The sequence below is a fragment of the Adelges cooleyi genome, unplaced genomic scaffold (assembly GCF_023614345.1).
Source record: "Adelges cooleyi isolate 19-005CV unplaced genomic scaffold, UGA_ACOO_1.1 ACOO_flye_CR_arks_rails_tigmint_CR_PRNA_30, whole genome shotgun sequence".
In the NCBI taxonomy this organism is placed as follows: domain Eukaryota; kingdom Metazoa; phylum Arthropoda; class Insecta; order Hemiptera; family Adelgidae; genus Adelges; species Adelges cooleyi.
Window position 1 is genome coordinate 23,870,722 of NW_026095971.1, and position 19,817 is coordinate 23,890,538.

The 19,817-nt window shown below is 29.6% G+C and overlaps 3 protein-coding genes across 4 annotated transcripts; 2 read left to right on the plus strand and 1 right to left on the minus strand.

Moving 5' to 3' along the window:
* Positions 1–142: 142 nt before the first annotated feature.
* Positions 143–15,268, minus strand: LOC126837967 (uncharacterized). Its single transcript, XM_050572014.1, has 5 exons — positions 15,201–15,268; positions 15,081–15,112; positions 747–1,052; positions 554–670; positions 143–478 (listed from the first exon to the last, which is right to left on the minus strand). Exons 1-5 carry the CDS (start codon positions 15,251–15,253, stop codon positions 276–278), a joined length of 711 nt encoding a protein of 236 aa, XP_050427971.1. The 5' UTR covers positions 15,254–15,268; the 3' UTR covers positions 143–275.
* On the plus strand, positions 3,619–5,033 carry LOC126837970 (uncharacterized). Of its 2 annotated transcripts, none has more exons than XM_050572017.1 (5): positions 3,619–3,722; positions 3,831–3,862; positions 4,250–4,345; positions 4,437–4,610; positions 4,686–5,033. In XM_050572017.1, exons 1-5 carry the CDS (start codon positions 3,673–3,675, stop codon positions 4,883–4,885), a joined length of 552 nt encoding a protein of 183 aa, XP_050427974.1. In that variant the 5' UTR covers positions 3,619–3,672; the 3' UTR covers positions 4,886–5,033. The 2 variants fall into 2 exon arrangements, with proteins under 2 accessions (XP_050427974.1, XP_050427975.1); XM_050572018.1 differs by having other exon boundaries at positions 4,440–4,610.
* LOC126837968 (uncharacterized) lies at positions 7,964–10,681 on the plus strand. Its single transcript, XM_050572015.1, has 4 exons — positions 7,964–8,115; positions 8,224–8,255; positions 9,929–10,282; positions 10,363–10,681. Exons 1-4 carry the CDS (start codon positions 8,066–8,068, stop codon positions 10,557–10,559), a joined length of 633 nt encoding a protein of 210 aa, XP_050427972.1. The 5' UTR covers positions 7,964–8,065; the 3' UTR covers positions 10,560–10,681.
* Positions 15,269–19,817: the final 4,549 nt, after the last annotated feature.

Genomic DNA, 19,817 nt, shown 5'->3' on the forward strand with positions numbered 1-19,817 from the left:
ATTTATTAGAAAAAAACAGTGACCTACCTATGTCGTTATTAAATTAATGATCAATTCAGTTATAAATTTCATGTTATTTGTGGTTATATTAAGACTTTATAGTATAATATTTGCATATAAAACTATGAAATATGGTATATAATACATTCTTTTATTTTCATATTTTTTAACATAATTAAAATTTTTATAATTTTTTTATATAATCAGTTAATAATTTTTGAATTTAGATACATTGAGTAGTTTTTTATCATTATAGATTTATAGCTTCACGAACGTCATATAATATTACATATTCCTGTTCCTTCTATTCCTTTGAATTCGTCATGGGTTTCCCCGTCGACCTTGAGTTCACCATCACCCCATTCTAGCCTTATTGGCCTCTTCCTTGCGTTAAGTCCTTCGACTATTTTGCCGTTGATCCGGAGTTTACCACCTTGAAGGAAAAGGGATGTATCACCTATTTTATGATATGAATGTCCTGAAATGTTTACAATAAACAAAATGTGATGTATGCTGAGTTAGTAGTTCGACCCTAAGGCCGAATTAGACTTACCGAACAAAGTAAAACTACTGATAGTAACTATGCTACTTCCTGGAGCACCACGGTTATTTAACCCTGGGACGTTGTTCTCGTTAGAACTGGGCGAGGGCAATCCACTGCCACCAAGACCTTGTACATGAAAGTTTTCAATAGATCAAATAGCAGATACAATAACATTTTGACCCCGAGGTCAAATAAGACTTACCTGTATTATTACTATTGTGCACACCGCCTGTATCAGTACCACGTTTATTTAATTTTGGGACGTTTTTCTTTTTGGGCCTGGATGAGGGCAATCCACTGCCACCAAGACCTTGTACTTGCATATTTTGCTCACCGCCTGTGTTTTCATCCTGTACACCTTCAAAACCAGTGTTATTAAGAGTCGTAACTGTATCGTAGTAAACTTCATCATCGCTATCTTCGTTTATTGATTTATCTTCGTTTAGTGGATTACTGGGTTCACCCAGCCCGTTGTCATCAGCATCCGTACACAATACTGTAGAATCGTCTGAAATGTAAATAATATAATCTTAAAAACGATGTAGCCATCACTCAATACTAAGAACTATTTCATACTTAAAATCCTTGTATTGTATACTTGATAATGAAAAAGACTTTATACTTTAGAAAGTTTTATGGTAATTAAGTAATTTTTTTTTTATAACATTAAAATATTTACCCAACTGACCTGTTCAAAATTACCGTTGATTTTATCTCAATATCTCATAGGGTTTAATAAGAAATTAAAATCATTTTTTTTCATATTGTTGTTATACAATGGGATCTCAATTTGTCACAATTTTTTTTGTTTTTACCCCCCTATCAACATTGTTTTTTTGATAGCAACTTTTAATTATAAAAAAATAGATTAGTTATTTATAAAAAAAACAATCATATTTAAAACTCAAAAATATGTTTAAGTGTTTCCGGTAATGAATAAAATACAAATCAAATTATAAAGTACAATTTTTATACTTTGGCACTTGGAACGTTTGACACTTTCACTCTTCAAATATACCAATCGTCTCTTAACTGACCTCAGTCTGCAATGGTAGAAACTACAAATATCGATAAAAACATTGTATCTACTGACAATAATGTATTTTAAAATATTTGTTTTTTGTTAAAGAAAATACAATGATATTGTAACATTTTTCGTCTACATGTCTATGAAGTTCTAAACATTAATTTTCATTTGAAAAAACGAAGTCCCATACTACGAATGAGGTATAAGTTTTCTGAGTATTGTCTGGTATTGAAAAATATAGTAAAATGTGTGTACCTTACGTGGCACAATGTATCTTAGAAAAATTGTTTTCAAAACATCCATATTTATCTAGAAAATTAATGTCACCTAGTCAAAAAGATAACAATCGTGGGCTTAGAAACTAAGTGTTTATTTTGGCTTGACACAATTGTTCAGTGTAGCACTTTTAGTGTTTAATTACATTTATTTCATACTTTTACCGATCAATTTAGTGATAAAAAAAAAATCCCATCTGTAGAAATACCATTTCTAAAACAGTATCAGTGTCTTATTTCGATTTTGTTCAGGCGAGGGGAGTAAGTGAAATAAATAATAATACACACACTCGACACATTAGTTGCAAATTTGTGTGAATTTTTACCTTTAGACATAGCACGCGCATATATACCGTTTAAGAGTATCTAGCAATTATTCATTTTAATGGTTGTAAAAGCGCATACGTGTTCGTTTATTATTTGTATGCACGGCAGTTTTTTATTCATCATAACTTTAATTTAAGTCATTACATTTTTAAACGCTAAAGATTGTGGAACACTTGTATACACAATGGTCCTCGAACCATTAATAATCAAGACTCAAGAAATTGTACATATTTTTCCACTTGTAATATTCATATAGGTTGCAAACGCCCACTAATGATTTTGATACATTGAGAAATATACAAACAACATTAACGAACAATTGTAAATTTTGGCAGGCTCGGTTTGTTAGGGAATAATGAACAATTTTTATAAACTAATATTAATATTCATTATAGTTATGTTCCCAGATAATCTGAGGTAGATATGGTAACCCTGAGACGAAGACAAACCCCTTTTGATAGTCCAATGATATAAAAAAACAAAAGGTGCCTTGTTGACACTATTTAACCAGCAATAGAATAATCATTTTTTTTTTAGATTCTAGTCAAAAGGTTCTCATCTATAGAATATTAGTTTCAGATATTAGTTAGATGTTTTGTGATCATTTGTTTGCAAGTTGGTCTAACCCTACAGCCATGGTCTTAAGCTATCAGTCAGGTAGACCCTTATTAGGACTTTTTAAGACATTCATTTTTCTATTATTGTATGTTATTCATGTAGCTTTTTTTTGTCAAGTGCTATCAAGTCGTTGAACACAGTTTAATTATATGACCTTGAGACCCCACAAGTTGTGTAAAAAATAGAAATATAGAAAAAGACTCCGCCCCTTCTATGTGTGAAGGGTTAATGAAGATAATATTTGTGTTTTGACAAAGTCCTGAATCGATTATTTGTCGATTTTTCTATAATAATAGGTTAGAAAATCGTTTGGAAATATATTCCCAACAACATAAAGGGAGGGTTTATTAGTGTAGCCAGTGTTCTAGCGAAGTCACACTCAAAAACTACCCATTTAACTACTGTCAAATTATAACACTATCCTACAATTGAAAATTAATTATCAACGTATCAAAATCTTCGATTTAAGTAAGCAGTAAGGTTTTTATTTCTCTTGGCCTTTCAAAGTAGGTACCTAGTGGGTACGATTTCTAATTACAAATTCATTTAAAAAAAATATTAAAAACTCTAAGCGGTACATCATTTTATTATAATAATTTCACACTGCAATGTCAAATTATAATAAACAATATTTGTTATAAGATGATTATAAATAACTAACACGGACTTTATTATAGTCAGTTATTTTGTCTTAAAAACAAACATACATTTTTTTTTTTGTGCAAAAAAAAATGAAAACCATAATATTTCCATCACTTAATATATTTATTTTGTAGACATATTTATTGACTTCGGTCCTATAAATACTAAAAACATTTAATATTCTAGTACAGTTTAGTACTACCTTGTTCGAATTAAACAGTATATAATAATAGTAAAATATGATGAATATTAAAATTATTCTTTTGCTTAGTTTGGCAGCATACGTGGCGTAAGTATTTCTTCCATTTATTTTTTAAAGCGTTTAGAAATATTTCATAAAATCTAGAGCTTTCGTGTATTCATTTTTTTTTTTATGTATAAACGTTTTGCTTTCCAGGTGTGGTGGCGGCGATAAACCTCTACTAGGAGGTATGTATAAAATAAAAGATTTGATATAAAAACTCATTGAGGTCGTGTTATGATTGGATCAAAGCTTATTGGTGACGTGGATATAATAATAGGCTTTATTATTTTTTTATTTCATTTTGTCCACGTTATGCCCATTTTAGGTATGATTTCTTGAACTTATCCTTCAACTTATAGATTTGCTATAAAAGAAAAAATTACTATTACCATACCATTTTAAATCTGTTATCTTCTTAGTTCAGATGGTAAATTGATTTAATATCAAGTATGAACCATACATATTTTTACACAATAAAATTTGAGCTAAATTGAACCAAAAGTTTATGTTATATATTATTGTAATTGAGTAATTGTTAAATGGTTTTTATGATTATAGTCTTAACATTTCAGACGGTATTACAGCAGTAGAGTTTTCGGATGATGATGACAGCGAGTTCTGCTTAGCCCAGGCAGGTGAACCGAGTGAACCATTGAACGAAGATAGTGGTAATACAGATGAGTGTACTTAGGCTTCGTGGCCGAAGTGTTATCATACCTTTTATGACATTTTATTTATTAAAAACTTTTCACGATAAAGTAGAACAGCAGACCCCTATGAAATCACAAGAACCGATTAAATCAAACACTCAAGAACAAGAAGTTGGTGTCAGTGGATTGGACTCATCCAGGTCTAACACGACAAACGTCCAGACGGCTATTAACTATGGTCATCCAGGAAGTGTGCAGATTAATAACAGTGGATATATTTATGGTGAGTCTGATTCGGCTTTAAGGTCGAGCTACTATCATAGCTTATATTACATTTTATTTATTTAAAACGTTACAGGACCAATATATTATAACATAAAAGGTTTGCCCGTGGCCACTCAGGGGGATACACTGTTTGTCGATGGCAAAGAAGTCCAAGGAGTTAATGCTACGGAGAGGCCGTTAGTGATAGAATGGGATGTTGGTAAACTCAAGGTCAACGGGATATCAAAAACGGGTTTCGAGGGAATACAAGGATCAGGAATCTGGGAATTTTGACCGTTCACGAAGCTATAAATCTACAATATAAAATACAAATTCAATGTATCAAAATTCAAAAATTACAAGCTGATTATGTAAAAAAATAATTTATAATTATAGTTTTATTAAAAAAACATAAAAATAAAAGAATATTTTAAATATCGTATTTCTATATTAATTATTTAAAAATTATACCACAAGTTCATAACATTATGACATATAACATCAAATTTATAACTGAATTGGTCATTTCAAAAACAAAATAGGTTGGTCATTGAATTTTCAAGAAAAAATATTGATAAATTTGATACATACTATAGTTAAATATAATTGAGTACTTTTTCCTAATTATTACCTATTTATTATTTATTATACCAAAATTTTAGTAAATGATTTGCTTTTATTATTTGTTTCGTTAGATATTCGATTATGATAAAAATACTCCATAAAGATACACATGTGTCATATTTAACGTGCAGAAATGAGTAAATTGTAAAGCTATTAAATAAGTTTTAAGGAAAAAAAAATTAAGGACCACCTTAATACAATAAATTATGTTAAATTTATGGTATTATTGAAAAAGAGCAAAATATTTGATTAAGAAAACATTTAAAGTATTATTGGAAAGTTCTGAGACGATCATTTTTGTTGTATATTGTATGTAAAACTTTCGAATGACAATTATTAATGCTATTAGTTACATTTAAATGTGCCTTTTTTTTTCTTAAAAATAATAGTTCAAATATAGTATAACACATTTCATTAGCCCAAATTATCTGATTTGATAATTGACCTGTAAATGTTTCTTTAACAGTATTTTTTAACAGTATATCTCAAATAGTATGGGAATTCCCTTTGGATATTTAAAGTGGTACTGTATATAATATCTAAAAAATCATCAACTACCTATTACCAAAAAAAAAAAAATCAATACATTTAACATTTTCAAAAACCACTTGTATTAGACAAAAATCACATAATTACATGTAGATTTATATTTTGTGCATAAACACATTAGTCATAAATAATTTAGTGTAAAATACAAAATTACAATTTACAGAAAAGCATTTTAGAAGCGACAATGGTCCTAAATGGACCGCTATAAGCCTGAGAAGATAAAGACATCAGAAAATTGATTAGGTACATAAATATTGCATCAATTGGATCACTCTGTATATTTTATATGTAAACAAAAAATGAAAAATAGCATTGTAAAATATGTATCTATAAGTATAGGAAAAAATGTATTTTCAAAATATTCATATTTTCTGACAAAATGAGTGTCTTACATCAGATGGATCACCCTGTATATCTTAACAACAATTTTCTTGAAGCCAGTATAAATATAACATGTCTAATCTATAGTCTTCCAATGTTTTTATACTTGAATATTATACCGTGGGGATTTACACCTCAGATCATACTTCTGTGGTAGCATGGCAGAAGTTGATATCTCACTTTTTGTAAATTTTGTTTTGATGATACTCATAAGTTTTGAAATGGGTATTACACAAACTGGCAAAATATGGTATGTCCGGGTGCTTTCATTATCAAGCTATGGTTGCTAATATAAAAGTTACTATTAAAAATGACTATTGTTATTAATAATCCTTAACATTGGGTTGGGTTAGGCTCAACCTTACCAGAAAATAATCTCTAAACTCCAAATTATATTCTAATATGCAAAGTATTATGTTATCAACAATTTTTTTAGATTTATAAATTGTCCATAGCATTCAGCCCCGTAGAGCTACTTAAAGCCAAAAATTATTCAAAAACATAAACATCTTCATTCTTTTCATGTATAATATATCTAAATGGAATGTTTTTGATATTTTATATTTTCTAATATAACATTAAGTCCGTACTTTTTCTTCGAAGTCAGCTCGTATCTTTTCTGTATTTACCTTTTCTTCGGGCTCTGTCGTAGCTTTGCATTGGTGGCGTATAATAGTTGCTAGCTGGGTTTCAAAATCATTCAACAAGTTTCCAAATGTCGCGTACATAATTTTAAATTTACTTTTTGCCATTTGCTTTGTAGGTTCTTTTTCGAGTGCCTCACCCGCCTCGTACACTCGTTCCATTCGACTTTGCAAACTTGCGATGACCACTTTTGCTTTTTCAAATACACCCATTTTGTTCAAATTATTTTGTAATCAGGTTTATAACGAGTCGGAAAAACACTCTTTTTCTGTTTGTTTTTATTTTGAAAATCAGGGTATTCTTATGGCAAACAATTGTTTACTATAATAATAATAGTTTATATAATCTATAAAATTTAGTGTGCATTACCGAAAGGAAAGCGCGGATGCGCGTTGCCTTCGCGGTGCGGGGTACGTACAGCCGGTGAATAATAAACGTTTAAGACCAATACAACTTTTCACGGTCCAAAGTCAAACTTAATGAAAAAACCGAACGGTGCAGTACTTGTTGTTAAAAATAAACGGTAACAATTACAATAATTATAACTCTAAAGCAGTGACGAATAAACCAATTATTTAGAATCACTTAAACAAAAATTTGTATAATTTAACTTAATAAATAATTTTCTTTCAATGCTTAACAAACAAAGTTGAGACAATCACCTTATACCATTAAAGAAAGCTGTAAATAAACGAGAAGAAATATACATATGTCCCCAACTTATATTATCTTAATTTTGCTCTGTACTAGTGTCAATCACTTAAGATTTGCAGATCCTAGGTTCTGTAGGACCAAAAAATGTTAGGGTTTTTTTTACGGTAAAAGGTGTTTTGATAAAGAAAAATAGGATTAAAAGGTTATTCTTTAAACACTACTTCGCTATTGCAAAATTAACTAAAAACAACACAAATTTAGAGGTGGTTCGTGTTTTTGTTAAATAAAATATGCTTACATAAAATCATTTAAATGAAAATTACCTGCATACAAAAATGAATAAATGTTTTAAATAAAAACACTAGTTAAAAACATACGAATATTGCTATATTGCTAAAGTCGGCGTTATTATAGACAGTTATATATTATTGTCTTTATGTATTTTATTTGTGCAAACGAACTTCAAGCCATTTGTGTGCCCCCGATTTTGTGTAAATCAATTTTAGACATAACCGTCGACGATGGCGCTATAACAAAACCTACAAAAAACCACTGAATATTCTAGTAAAGTCGAACTCAACAGTATATTAACAGTAACGGCATTTTACAGTATCTGTTAACATGGTAGCTATAAAAATTATTCTTTTGCTTAGCCTGGCGGCATACGTGGCGTAAGTACTTTTTCTATTTATTTTTTTAAAACCGTCGGAATTATTTTATAAAATCTAGAGGTATTCGTGTATTCGTTTTGATTTGAAATATAAACGTTGGCTTTTCAGGTGTAGTGGCAGTGATAAACCAGCAAAAAAAGGTAACTATAAAATAAGAGATTTGGTATAAAAAAAAAACTCAACGAGGTCGGGGTATAGTGGGGTTAAAAAAAAATTGGTGACGTGGAGATAATAGGCTTTTTAGTAATTATTATGATTGGGTTTGGGAATAACTTGGATGGGAAATAATTTATAGATAGCGAAATCTATTAGGTATAAACGTAAACCAAATTTTACACAGTAAACTGTTGTGGTACATGACTTGGAGATAATAGGCTTTTTAGTAATTCTGTGGTGTTCGGGCAAAGGGGGATAAGTGTGACATCGCAACTTTTGGAATCACTGAAACTAAATCACATAGGATGATATTTTAATATTAGTATTCAAACGTGAATAATGGGATTAAATGTAACTTAAGTTTGGGAATAATTTTGTATAGGAAATAATTATAGATGGCAAAATCGTTTAAGTATAAATGTAAACCAAATTTTACACAGTAATCTAACCTGTGTTACATGATTATTTTTAGTGTTAAATTATTATATTGAAAATAAAAAAAACAAATTGCAGTATTTATTATATTGTATTAATAACTGTTTTTGAATAATAGCAGTCTAATCATATTATAACCATAAATAACTATTCAAATAATGATTAAATTAACGTTATATTTAATAATGGCTATTTTAACTATTACTAACTTTTTTAAACATAGTAAATTTAACTATTAATTAATAAGGATTAATTTTTTCAATCAAGATTAATATTTATTCATTGTTATTTGTGGTTAATATTTTTCTTTGTCATACTCCATTGATTAAGATAATATAATTCATTTTTATTAACTAAGAAGATTTGGGAGAAACAAAAAAAAATTCTCATGATAAAAATGTTTTAATTTTAAATCTATATTTAATTTTAAAAAAAGTTCTGCTTTGAAAACAAGTCATACACAGTTTGTTAGTTTAAATGCTATTATTTGTTTATTTTTGTTGAAAAATTGGACAAAACGCTAAACAATTGTTATAAATACGTAGACTTTAGTCCTATTTAATATTTTTAAGTTAAATTTAACTATGAATAATATAATTAAAATTTTTATTTAGGACTAGTTTTATTTTTATTGTTAGATTAGAAACATTTTTACTAAAAAGTTAATGTATTTCACTTAAATGAAAAAATTCTATCTCTGTATGTCAAAAACTTTTTTTGAAAATAATCTACTGGCAGTTTGAACTGGTCGATAGGGTGTACATAATAATGCAAAAAAAACTACTTAATTACCACAGCGTTTGTTCTAAAATACAAAGTGTTTAATTGATTTTTCTATCTATAAAAACAGTATTAAAACTCAATAAAAATTACTAATATAAATATAAAAAGTACAAAAAAACAGTTTAAACAGCATACATCATCAATTGTGGGGCATAAAAAAACCCAGCATTGTCTTGTTAACTTTTTGTTGAGACTAACAGAAAATGTTAACTGGTCGACTAAGAAATGTATATAGTGTTGTAAAAAAACCAACTAATAAATGGCTATAGTATTATTTCCAACATATTATAACGTGTCTAACGTAAAAAGAACCATTTTTTAACCGATACATACTCAGCCCCACATCGAAGATATAAATAATTTAATTAAACTAATATGTTTTTTTTATAATTGAGTGATGGCTATATTGTTTTTGAGATTTTTGTTATTGACATTTCAGCCAGTACTACAGCAGTGTTGTCTGATGATGATGACAGCGAGTCCAGTAAATCAAATGATACACAAAGCGAAGATAGTCCAATAAGCGAAGAAGATGTTGATGATGATGATGATAAAGAAGAAGAAGATGATGATGATGATGATAAAAAAGAAGAAGAAGAAGATGATGATGATGATGATAAAGAAGAAGAAGATGACGACGATGATGATGATAACGAAGAAGAAGAAGATGATGATGAAGAATTATGTATTTATGAAGACGATGATGATTCCTCATCAGATGATGACACTGAAGTAACGTCTCGTAGCCGGAATAGTAGAAGAAGTGTGTACTTTCATAAAAATGGCAACTTAAGTAAGTCTAATTTGGCCACGGCGTGGAATTATTATTACCATGCCTTATAAATCAAATGTTATTTATTGAATACTTTTCAGGAGACGCATTTTTTAACCAAGGTGGTATAACCGTAGAATTTAAAGGCGATCAAGTCTTCATCGATGGCAAACTAATACCGGATACTAAACCAAAAGACATATTTTTCATAAAATGGCGTGGAGGTTCACTCGAGATCAACGGGAAAAAAATTACAATCGTCGATGGAGTAAAAGGAGCAGGAACCATGTTTTTTTAAATTACAAAAAAAAAAAAATCATGAAGCAATAATCTACAATAAAAAACAAAAATTAAATGTATCTAAATTCATAAATTACAAGCTGATTACCCATACATAAAAAAATAATAAAAATTATAATTATATTGAAAAAGATGAAAATAAAAGATTATATTAAAGACTGTTTATTTTTATAGTTCTATATTTTAGTAATGCAAAAATTATACCATTAATTCATCATATAATCACATATAACATCAAATTGTATTAATTGAATTGTTGATTTCAAAAACGACATGGGTATAGGTCACAGTTTTTTCAAAAAACAGCAACGCTAAATTTGATAATCATAGTTAAATAAAGGTAAAATATTATGTTTTTTTAACATACTTGTTATTGTTATCAACAAGTTAAGTATATCTGGGTTCAGTTACTGTGGGCCTAAGTATTGTTCTGAAAATAAAATAAAAAATCATTATTTTCGACAGAATTTACAAAAAAAATATTCAACCAATTTTTTTAACTAAAAACTAAAATAATTTCTAAAGATCTTATATATAATTTAACTATTTATAAGACCAAGTTGGTTTTATGTGTGACTGTAAAAACTGTACTCGAGTTAAATTGTCTACTATTTGTCTTAGAATTTTTTTCGTTCATATTAATGTGTAAAACGCAAAATGTTTAAAGACTTAAAAACCCTGGCGAAAAGAAAAAAGTCAAATAAACAAATTGTATAAACCACTTACATTTGTTTTTAAATATGAAAAAAAAAATATGAAACAGAAAATTGCAGCTACTCGATAGAAAAAGGAATAATTAAAAGGTATCCAAAGAATAGAATATCTAATTTTATCTTACTATCATGTTTAAAGACATTTATGAATTTTCACAATCCTGTTTTTTTAAGTTACCTATTGGACAATTTTTAACAATAACTACAGCAAATTTTACGATGCTTGTGGCAATGTAATCAATTTATTACAAAATACCTCCCTGATTTACTACATTAGGTACAAAATTGCACAGTATATATTTAATTGAATTTTTAAATTGAAATTAATTTACTGAAAGTTTTCACAGGTTGATAACCACTTTTATATAGTTTTTTTTTATAAATTTGTTTAAGTTTAAAGTTAAGGGTGTGGGGAAGTTGAGTGCGGATAAGTAAAGGGCGCATATAAAAATAACTGTACTCTCGGCCCTTCCTGCCGTCCTAAATTTTAAAACTTTAAAAATTCTTAATCTGTTCATTCAAAACTGGATATCCAAATGTCCAGCAAGTTATTCTCAGTTTAAAAATTCCCCATGTATATTTAATACAGTACACTATACGCTTACATATACATATATTTTCACGCTATTATACGAAAATGTTCAGTTTGAAATTCGAAGGCCGCACAAAAGTGACTTATAGCAGTTTCTTATTAAGCCAAATGTTCAATTTTTTTGCACGTCTATAGCAGAATAGTTGTTTTCAACGCCTGTAGCAACGTAAACAAGTAATAACAGATATCTATAGGATATTCTACAAAAAATAAATGTCATGGTAAAAAAAATTGTTGCAGTCTTACAATACCTTATGTATGATTAATGTGTTTATGCACAAAATATAAACCTACATATTATAAGAACATCAAAATAGAATGATGTGTTTTTTATTTTTCATGTTCCTATACCCACGGTATCTGCTTAAGCACTGTAAGGTACAAGGGAAAAACGCCCAAAAAATGTACATATCATTCAACTTAACATTACCATACTCTATAACTTTATTTGTAATCGACCGTATTACATTTTTTTTTTTTTAATGATCTCCCGAGTAAAAATTAAGACTGAAAAACGAGGAGTTTTATTCAAAAAGCTTTTAAGAACTTACGTCTCGACCTGTACTTGTTTACAGGTTCTTATTACTCATTCGCACGACCATTGATTAGGTTGTTATTATTAAAATACAGTCAAAAACCAAAAGCTAGGAAGCATCAATAGTTGTAGTATTTTTTAGTAGCTAAATAAAATATATTTTGTGTTTTAAAAATATAGACTTGTACCTACAATATAAAATTATAAAAGTATCAAATTTATCAATACAATTTTTTAGAAATAAACAGTGACCTACCTATGTCGTTATTGAATTAATGATCGATTCAATTATAAATTTGATGTTATTTGTGGTTATATTAAGACTTTATAGCATAATATTTGCATAAATAAACTATGAAATATGGTATATAATACATTCTTTTGTTTTAATATTTTTTAATATAATTACAAGTTTTATTATTTTATAAATAATCAGTTTATAATTTCTGAATAAAGATACATTGAATAGTTTTTTATCATTATAGATTTCATTATAGCTTCATGAACGCCATAAAATATTACAGATTCCTGTTCCTTCTATTCCTTTGAATTTGTCATGTGTTTTCCCGTTGACCATGAGTTGACCTTTACCCCATTCTAGCCTTATTGTTCTCACACTTGTGTTAAGTCCTTCGACTATTTTGCCGTCGATCCAGAGTTTACCACCTCGAAGGACAAGGGCTATACCACCTTTTTCATGAGATGAACGTCCTGAAATGTTTACAATAAATTAAATGTGATGTATGCTAAGTTAGTAATTTGACCCTAAGGCCGAGTTAGACTTACCGAACCAAGTAAAATCACCGACAGTAATTGTGAAACTTCCTGGAGCACCACGGTAATTTAACTTTGGGACGTTCTTCTCGCTAGACTTGGATGAAAGCAATCCACTGCCTTCAAGATCTGATATATAAATATTTAGCTCCCCACCTGTGTAGTCAACCTGTACACATTCAAAATCGGTGTTATCATCGCTATCTTCGTTTAGTGGTTTACTGAGTCCTCTAGAACTGTCTGAAATGTAAATAATATAATCCTAAAAACGATGTAGCCAACAATCAATACTAAGAACTATTTGCTACTTAAAATACTTTTATTGTATATTTGACAATGATTTAACGACTTTATACTTTAGAAAAAATTCCATGGTAATTTAGTACATTTTTTTTTTACCCAAAATTACAATTTACCCGACTGACTTGTGTTCAAAATTACCGTTGATATGGATATGTTTTTGGTCTTGGGATCAATCGAAAAATCTTAGATATTTTTATAGATATGTAAGATTGGAGATAATAGATTAGATATGATGGATTAGAGATAAGAGATGGTCGAGCTGAATGCTAAGGTAAACCAGCTGGTTGCTGAAGGTGAGGAGGGGGAGATCAGAGATTAGAGTTTAGAGAAAGTCCAGCTTAACGTTGGAGGTGGTTATTAGAGATTAGAGATAAAACATTCGATATTATTCTATGTACTTCCTATGTGGCCATGCCTAATTTTTTTTGTAAAAGTTTAATATATAAAGTTGACTTTTTAATCATGGATATTTTAATCTAATAATAAAAATATCTAATTTGTCACAATTAAAAATTTAACTGTTGCGTACGAATAAAACTAGTCATGGTTAAAAATTAACTTTTTGGTAGGTACATACGAATAAGGTTTTAAGTGACTTAAATAAAAATTTTTGTAAAATTTAATGTTATTATTCTATATGAACTAGGTACTTATTTATCTATGAATAACTATGATTAAAATATTCATGATTGAAAATGTTAATCGTTGATATTAGTTTAATTAGTCATGATTGAATAAGTTCACAATAGTTTAAATTATAATTTTCAAATGAAAATAATCACATATAATAATTTATTAAATTTATTAATTAAAAAAATGGTTAATTTAATCTTTATTCGTATGGTTGAATATGGTTGTATGTTAAGTGCACTAGTATTTAAAAAAAATATTTAATATATTCCCTCCGCACACAGGACGCTGCAATTTATTTTTTCAATTTTTAATTTTATAACTTAACACCGAAAATAATAATGTAACACAATAGTGTACCGTGTAAAGTATAATTTATAATTATACTTACTATAGGAGGTCACAGTGTAGGAGTAACGGATTTTCTTCAAATTGCGAATAAATGTCATTTATGAGAAATAAGAAGACCCTTATTAAAAACTTTGAAATTTACATATCTTTTTATATATCTTAAATAGACTTATTTTACTAATGGGCCAGAAAAAACCAAATTGTTGTGCGGATGGGCATGTTCTGTGCCAGGGAGAGTGCGGTACCGGGTTCATGTCCGACCGGGGTTGTTTCCCCATTCAAAACTTTTTGCGTTTTTTTACAACTTTTTTTTCAACTTTTATGGTAATTTATATTGCAAAAAGTCTAAAAACTTGTAAGATAATTATATTTTACTACTACAGAATTAGTATAATTTAGTCGAATAAGGGTCTTTTTATTTTTCATAAATAACATTTATTCGCAATTTGAAGAAAATCCGTCACTCCTTTACTGTGACCTCCTCTTGTTAATTACAGTTATTAGTTATTACCATCTATAATTATTTCCAAACTCGGTCATAATAACTACTAAAAAACCTATTGTCTCTACGTCACCAATATTTTTTGACCCAAATAACTTTACCTCTTGTTGTATAGTTACCTTTTTTTGCTGATTTATCACTGCCACTACACCTGTAGGTCCAACGTTTATATTTAAAATAAAAATGAGTTCAATAATATTTTCAAAGGCTATTAAAAAATAAATAGAAAAAATACTCACGCCACCACGTATGCTGCCAGATAAAGTAAAAGAATAATTTTTATAGTAATCATATTTACTGTCGTACACTGTTGTATTCTTCTGTAATAAAACGCTCACCGTTTTCAGTACTTGTAGAACCAAAGTCAACGATTGACTACAATTGAACAACACAAAGTACGGGATACGTTTGTTTGCACGAATAAAATACATATTCATGCGACTATATGTTTTCAAGACAATATCGAGACGATCTATAATAGTATCCCAGTTGATTGTGAGCACCGTTGAAATATTTGTTTGCAATATTTATCCGTCGTTCATTGCAGTGTGAAAGTATGATAATAAAAAACATGAAACGGCTTGGAAAGAAATCGTACATAATAGGTACGTCGAAAGGCCTAAATAATTGTTCGGCATAGTTAACCGTATACAGAGTGTTCCATCTGATATAGTATGAATATTCATATTTTACTATATTTTCCGATACTTTTATAGTTCTCAACTCCATCCCTTCACGTCACGCAATTATTGACCTCCGACAATCGAGAAGGAACAAAATTTGTAGACGAAAATTGTAAACGTTTCAATTTTGAATTTTTATCAATCTGTTCGTTCGCTATGACTTAGATATACTCGATATTAATTACAATAGAGCTACTCTATAATCCGATATTTTTTCACAAAGTTATACTTGTTTTAAAAAACAAACAGATTTTGTAAAAAGCCCGGATTTGTCACCGTAAAAAAAATTAAGGGGTTGGGTTTGGTGAAATTTATTTTAGAGTTCTATACCGGCTTTACACAATAGTTTATGAGAGCACTTTTAGTGGTTCGATTACATTTATTTCATACTATTACCGAATCCCTTCTGGTAGAAATACCATTTCTAAAAGAGTATCAGTGTCTTATTTTGATTTTGCCAGAAGAAGGGAGATGTTGAAATAAATAATAATACACAGATTCGCGACATCAGTTCCAAATTTGTGTGGAATTTTTGCCTTTAGACAAAGTACTCTCATATATAGACAAAAAAAAAAACAATAATCAATACTCAGAAAATCTACATATGTTGGTGTTTTGTTTTGTTATTAATAAGGTCTTTCTAGTCCACTATATATATATATATATATATATGAAAACTGCTGGTTATATTCGAATATATGTCTAGATATACTATCTAATTTTATATTGTCGAGTTTATCATTAATGTAGTGAAATACTGATAATTTAATATATGGACTCATAAGTACCGTTGGTCTTTTACGGCGAAATTTTTTTATTGACTGTATTCAATTTCTCGTCGACTGTCGTGTCGTGTGCGTCTATGTCGTTTGAACAGATAACTATTTTATTCTTCAAAAATGTCAAATAATAACTTGCTATTACAGTGGATAAATGAAGATCTTCCATTGGATAGTAACGAAGTTACAGACGAAGAATTATCAGAAGATTAAAATACGAATATTATTACGGGAGGTAAAGATTTTCTTTTTCCGGACAGTAATATTTTTACTGAAGATAATAATATAGAACCTAGTGAATTAGAAATTCAAAATGTTGAAGACAGTTTTGAATTTATTTTGGATAATACTGATATTAATTTTGCAAATGTAACACAGCCAGTACAACCTGTGGTAATAGCTGTGACTACTTCTACTCCAGCTCTAAACTTAGAAAATATTTCTGGCCCTTCAAATTATGTCGGTTCGCCTCTTCTAAAAAACGTAAAAATAATTCAAAGAAAAAAAAGGAAATATCTCCCCTGAAATTCGTCGTAAATGGAAAAAGATTACTGCAAAAACATTAGATCCATGTTATTCTCTCGCAGATGGTCCTGTTGATGGAAAATTTACGGGGGAAACTGCAACCTCATTTTTTTTTGGAATTTATTGATGGTATTCTAGATCAAATTGTGTACCAATCAATTTATACAGTACTCAAAGAGGGCGTGTTTTGAATGTTAAACGTCATGAGATACTGAACTTCATAGGAATACATTTTTTGATGGGTTACCACAAACTTACAAGTTGGAAACATTATTGGGCAACATCTAGTGATCTAAATGTTTCTTGTGTGTCTAACACAATGAGTCGTAATCGATTCGACAATATCTTGCAATAGCATGAAACAATATAATCCTCTAAAACCCACAAAACGTGGCTACAAAGTATGGTGTATACCAATACATTGGTATTTACAAATGGAAAGATACTGAATATGTCATGTTGGCATCAAACTATCACGGTTCAGAATTAACAACAGTTACTAGAAAAGATAAATTTGGTCGTGAAAAAGATATTCAATGCCCACAAGTCGTACTAATTGCTATATGGGTGGTGTAGACCATGCTGACCAACTTAGAATGACTTACGGAGTTGATAGAAAGTCAAAGAAATGGTGCACCGAATTTGTTGGGGTTTGTTAGACATTATGTTTGTGAACTCATACATAATATGCAAACAAATACATGGAAATATTTCCTTGTTGGATTTTCGACGTTCAGTCGTACAAGGGCTTATAACTTTACGAGAACTTCGTTCGTCAAATAAAAGGAAAACACCAAAAAATAAGGATCCGGCGACAAAAAAAAAAGAAGAGAGAAACAATGGTCTGTGCCAAAAGACATCCGATTGACCAATCGCGGAATCCATTGCCCAAAATTTGTTTCTAACCGAGGACGTCGTGAAGTTTGCGCTATCAATGGAATTCAGTCGAGACCATATTCCAAATGTTCTCATTGCAATGTATTTTTATGTTGCAATGATAAGAAAAGTTGTTTTTCTGACTACCATGATGTAGATTGTTCGTGATTAAAAAATTTAATAATTTTTATAATTAATAATGAAATTATGTAATTAAGTAATATTATGTTGTATATAAAATATTAATACATTTTAATGATAGGTATTGTCTTATAATTATTCAATTTATTTAAGTAACATATAATAATCAAAAACTATCCAACTGCAATTTACTAACACAGAAAATACGTTTTTTAATCTAATAGTTCATTTGTAGGGAAGACTTGGTCTAATAATTTACACTTTATAGTTCATGATAAAATAATCACCATGTATACATTTAGCACTAAAATACATGCCGATGCTAAAAAATTATAAGTAAATAAACCATTCGCATCGTTGACACGTTCGCTTATTTTGGCGAACACAGTATTTCATACGTACACGCGCAATAAAAACCTATCTTGATTGACTTCTAAAGTTTTATACATAAAAAATTAGTTCAGTTCGTTACATTTAAAATTCGATATAAAATGCAAGCCACTGGTTTCATCTCGTTTTTTATTGTTTACATGCAAATGTATCTGTTGAATGCAGAACCTGACCATCGCGTTAATGTGATGAACGATATGTTTACCCATGTCGGATGGCTTGAATGGCCCGAAAAAAGAGGTATAGACTATGTGCGGATAATCGACCACAGTATGGGAAACAAAATAATCGATGCAAAAGAACTACTCGCACCAAGTGATAATGGACAGATAGTCACCAACGATAATGTAGAACATAAAATGCAACAAGCACACCAGTTTTTAACCTGTAAGTATGCCTTGGTATTGAAGGAATTCTGTTACTACGAGATGGGTATATGCCCTGCGTGTAGGAAAATGGATAATCCGTCTAAAGCTTTGAATTGTTTGAGAACATCACTGGAAATGCTCGAAATGTCAGAATCATTAGTCATGTGTATGAGAGGTTCGCTTTTGTGTTTTCACGACTTATCGCCAAAAACTCCCTTCAAAGAGCAATTGTTCGTAATCCTAGAGGCTTTAATTGATTATTACAAAAATATATCATTTGACAAGAGGTCAATCGTTGCCGGAGGTAACGAACATATTATCTCTACCGTAGCTACGGAGACTGCAAGTGTCGAAAAACTAATGTCGGAGACCTTAGATCAATTGAATGCATTCTATGATAATTTTTGTTGGCAAGTAGAAGTTGGCGAGGTATCCAGACATGTATTTCACGTTGAAAGTATTCATAAAAACTGTAGTCTTGATGACGTGGAGCGTCACATGAAAAATAAAATAAAGGAAACAATTAAATATTTTGTTGAATTTTTTGACGGGAGGTTCGGTTTTAGATATAATTTTGATTTGAAAAAGACCATTTTAATGTATGATCCGGACTTGATACAACGTGTAGAAGAAATGAACAAGCTACTTGAAAGCCCTGAATGGGTGAAGTTGAAAGATTTGGAAATTTTAACGCCGAATCGTATCGTAACCTTCCCGGAATTTATTTCAGCTAGGTCCAATGGAAAAATTGTCACCAAAGCAAATGTAGACGAAAAAGTTCAGCACACGCATCATTTTTTGAACTGTCATTATGCTTTAATGTTAAAGAGATGTATTGACTACGTGAGACTCATATGGAAACAATATAATAAAAGCACGCATTTGCCCGGTTCATCGGATCTCCAGACACAGTTCGTGAGTACAGTAATGATGAGCGAACCGTTAATCTCCCGTATGCAAAACGCGATTTCGCATATATATCAGTTATCCCCACAAATTAACTACGGCATAAACATTTTTTATATTATGCAAGACTTCAAAAATTATTTTCATTCTCAAAATGAAACAATGGACAACGAAATTGTCCAAGGAAA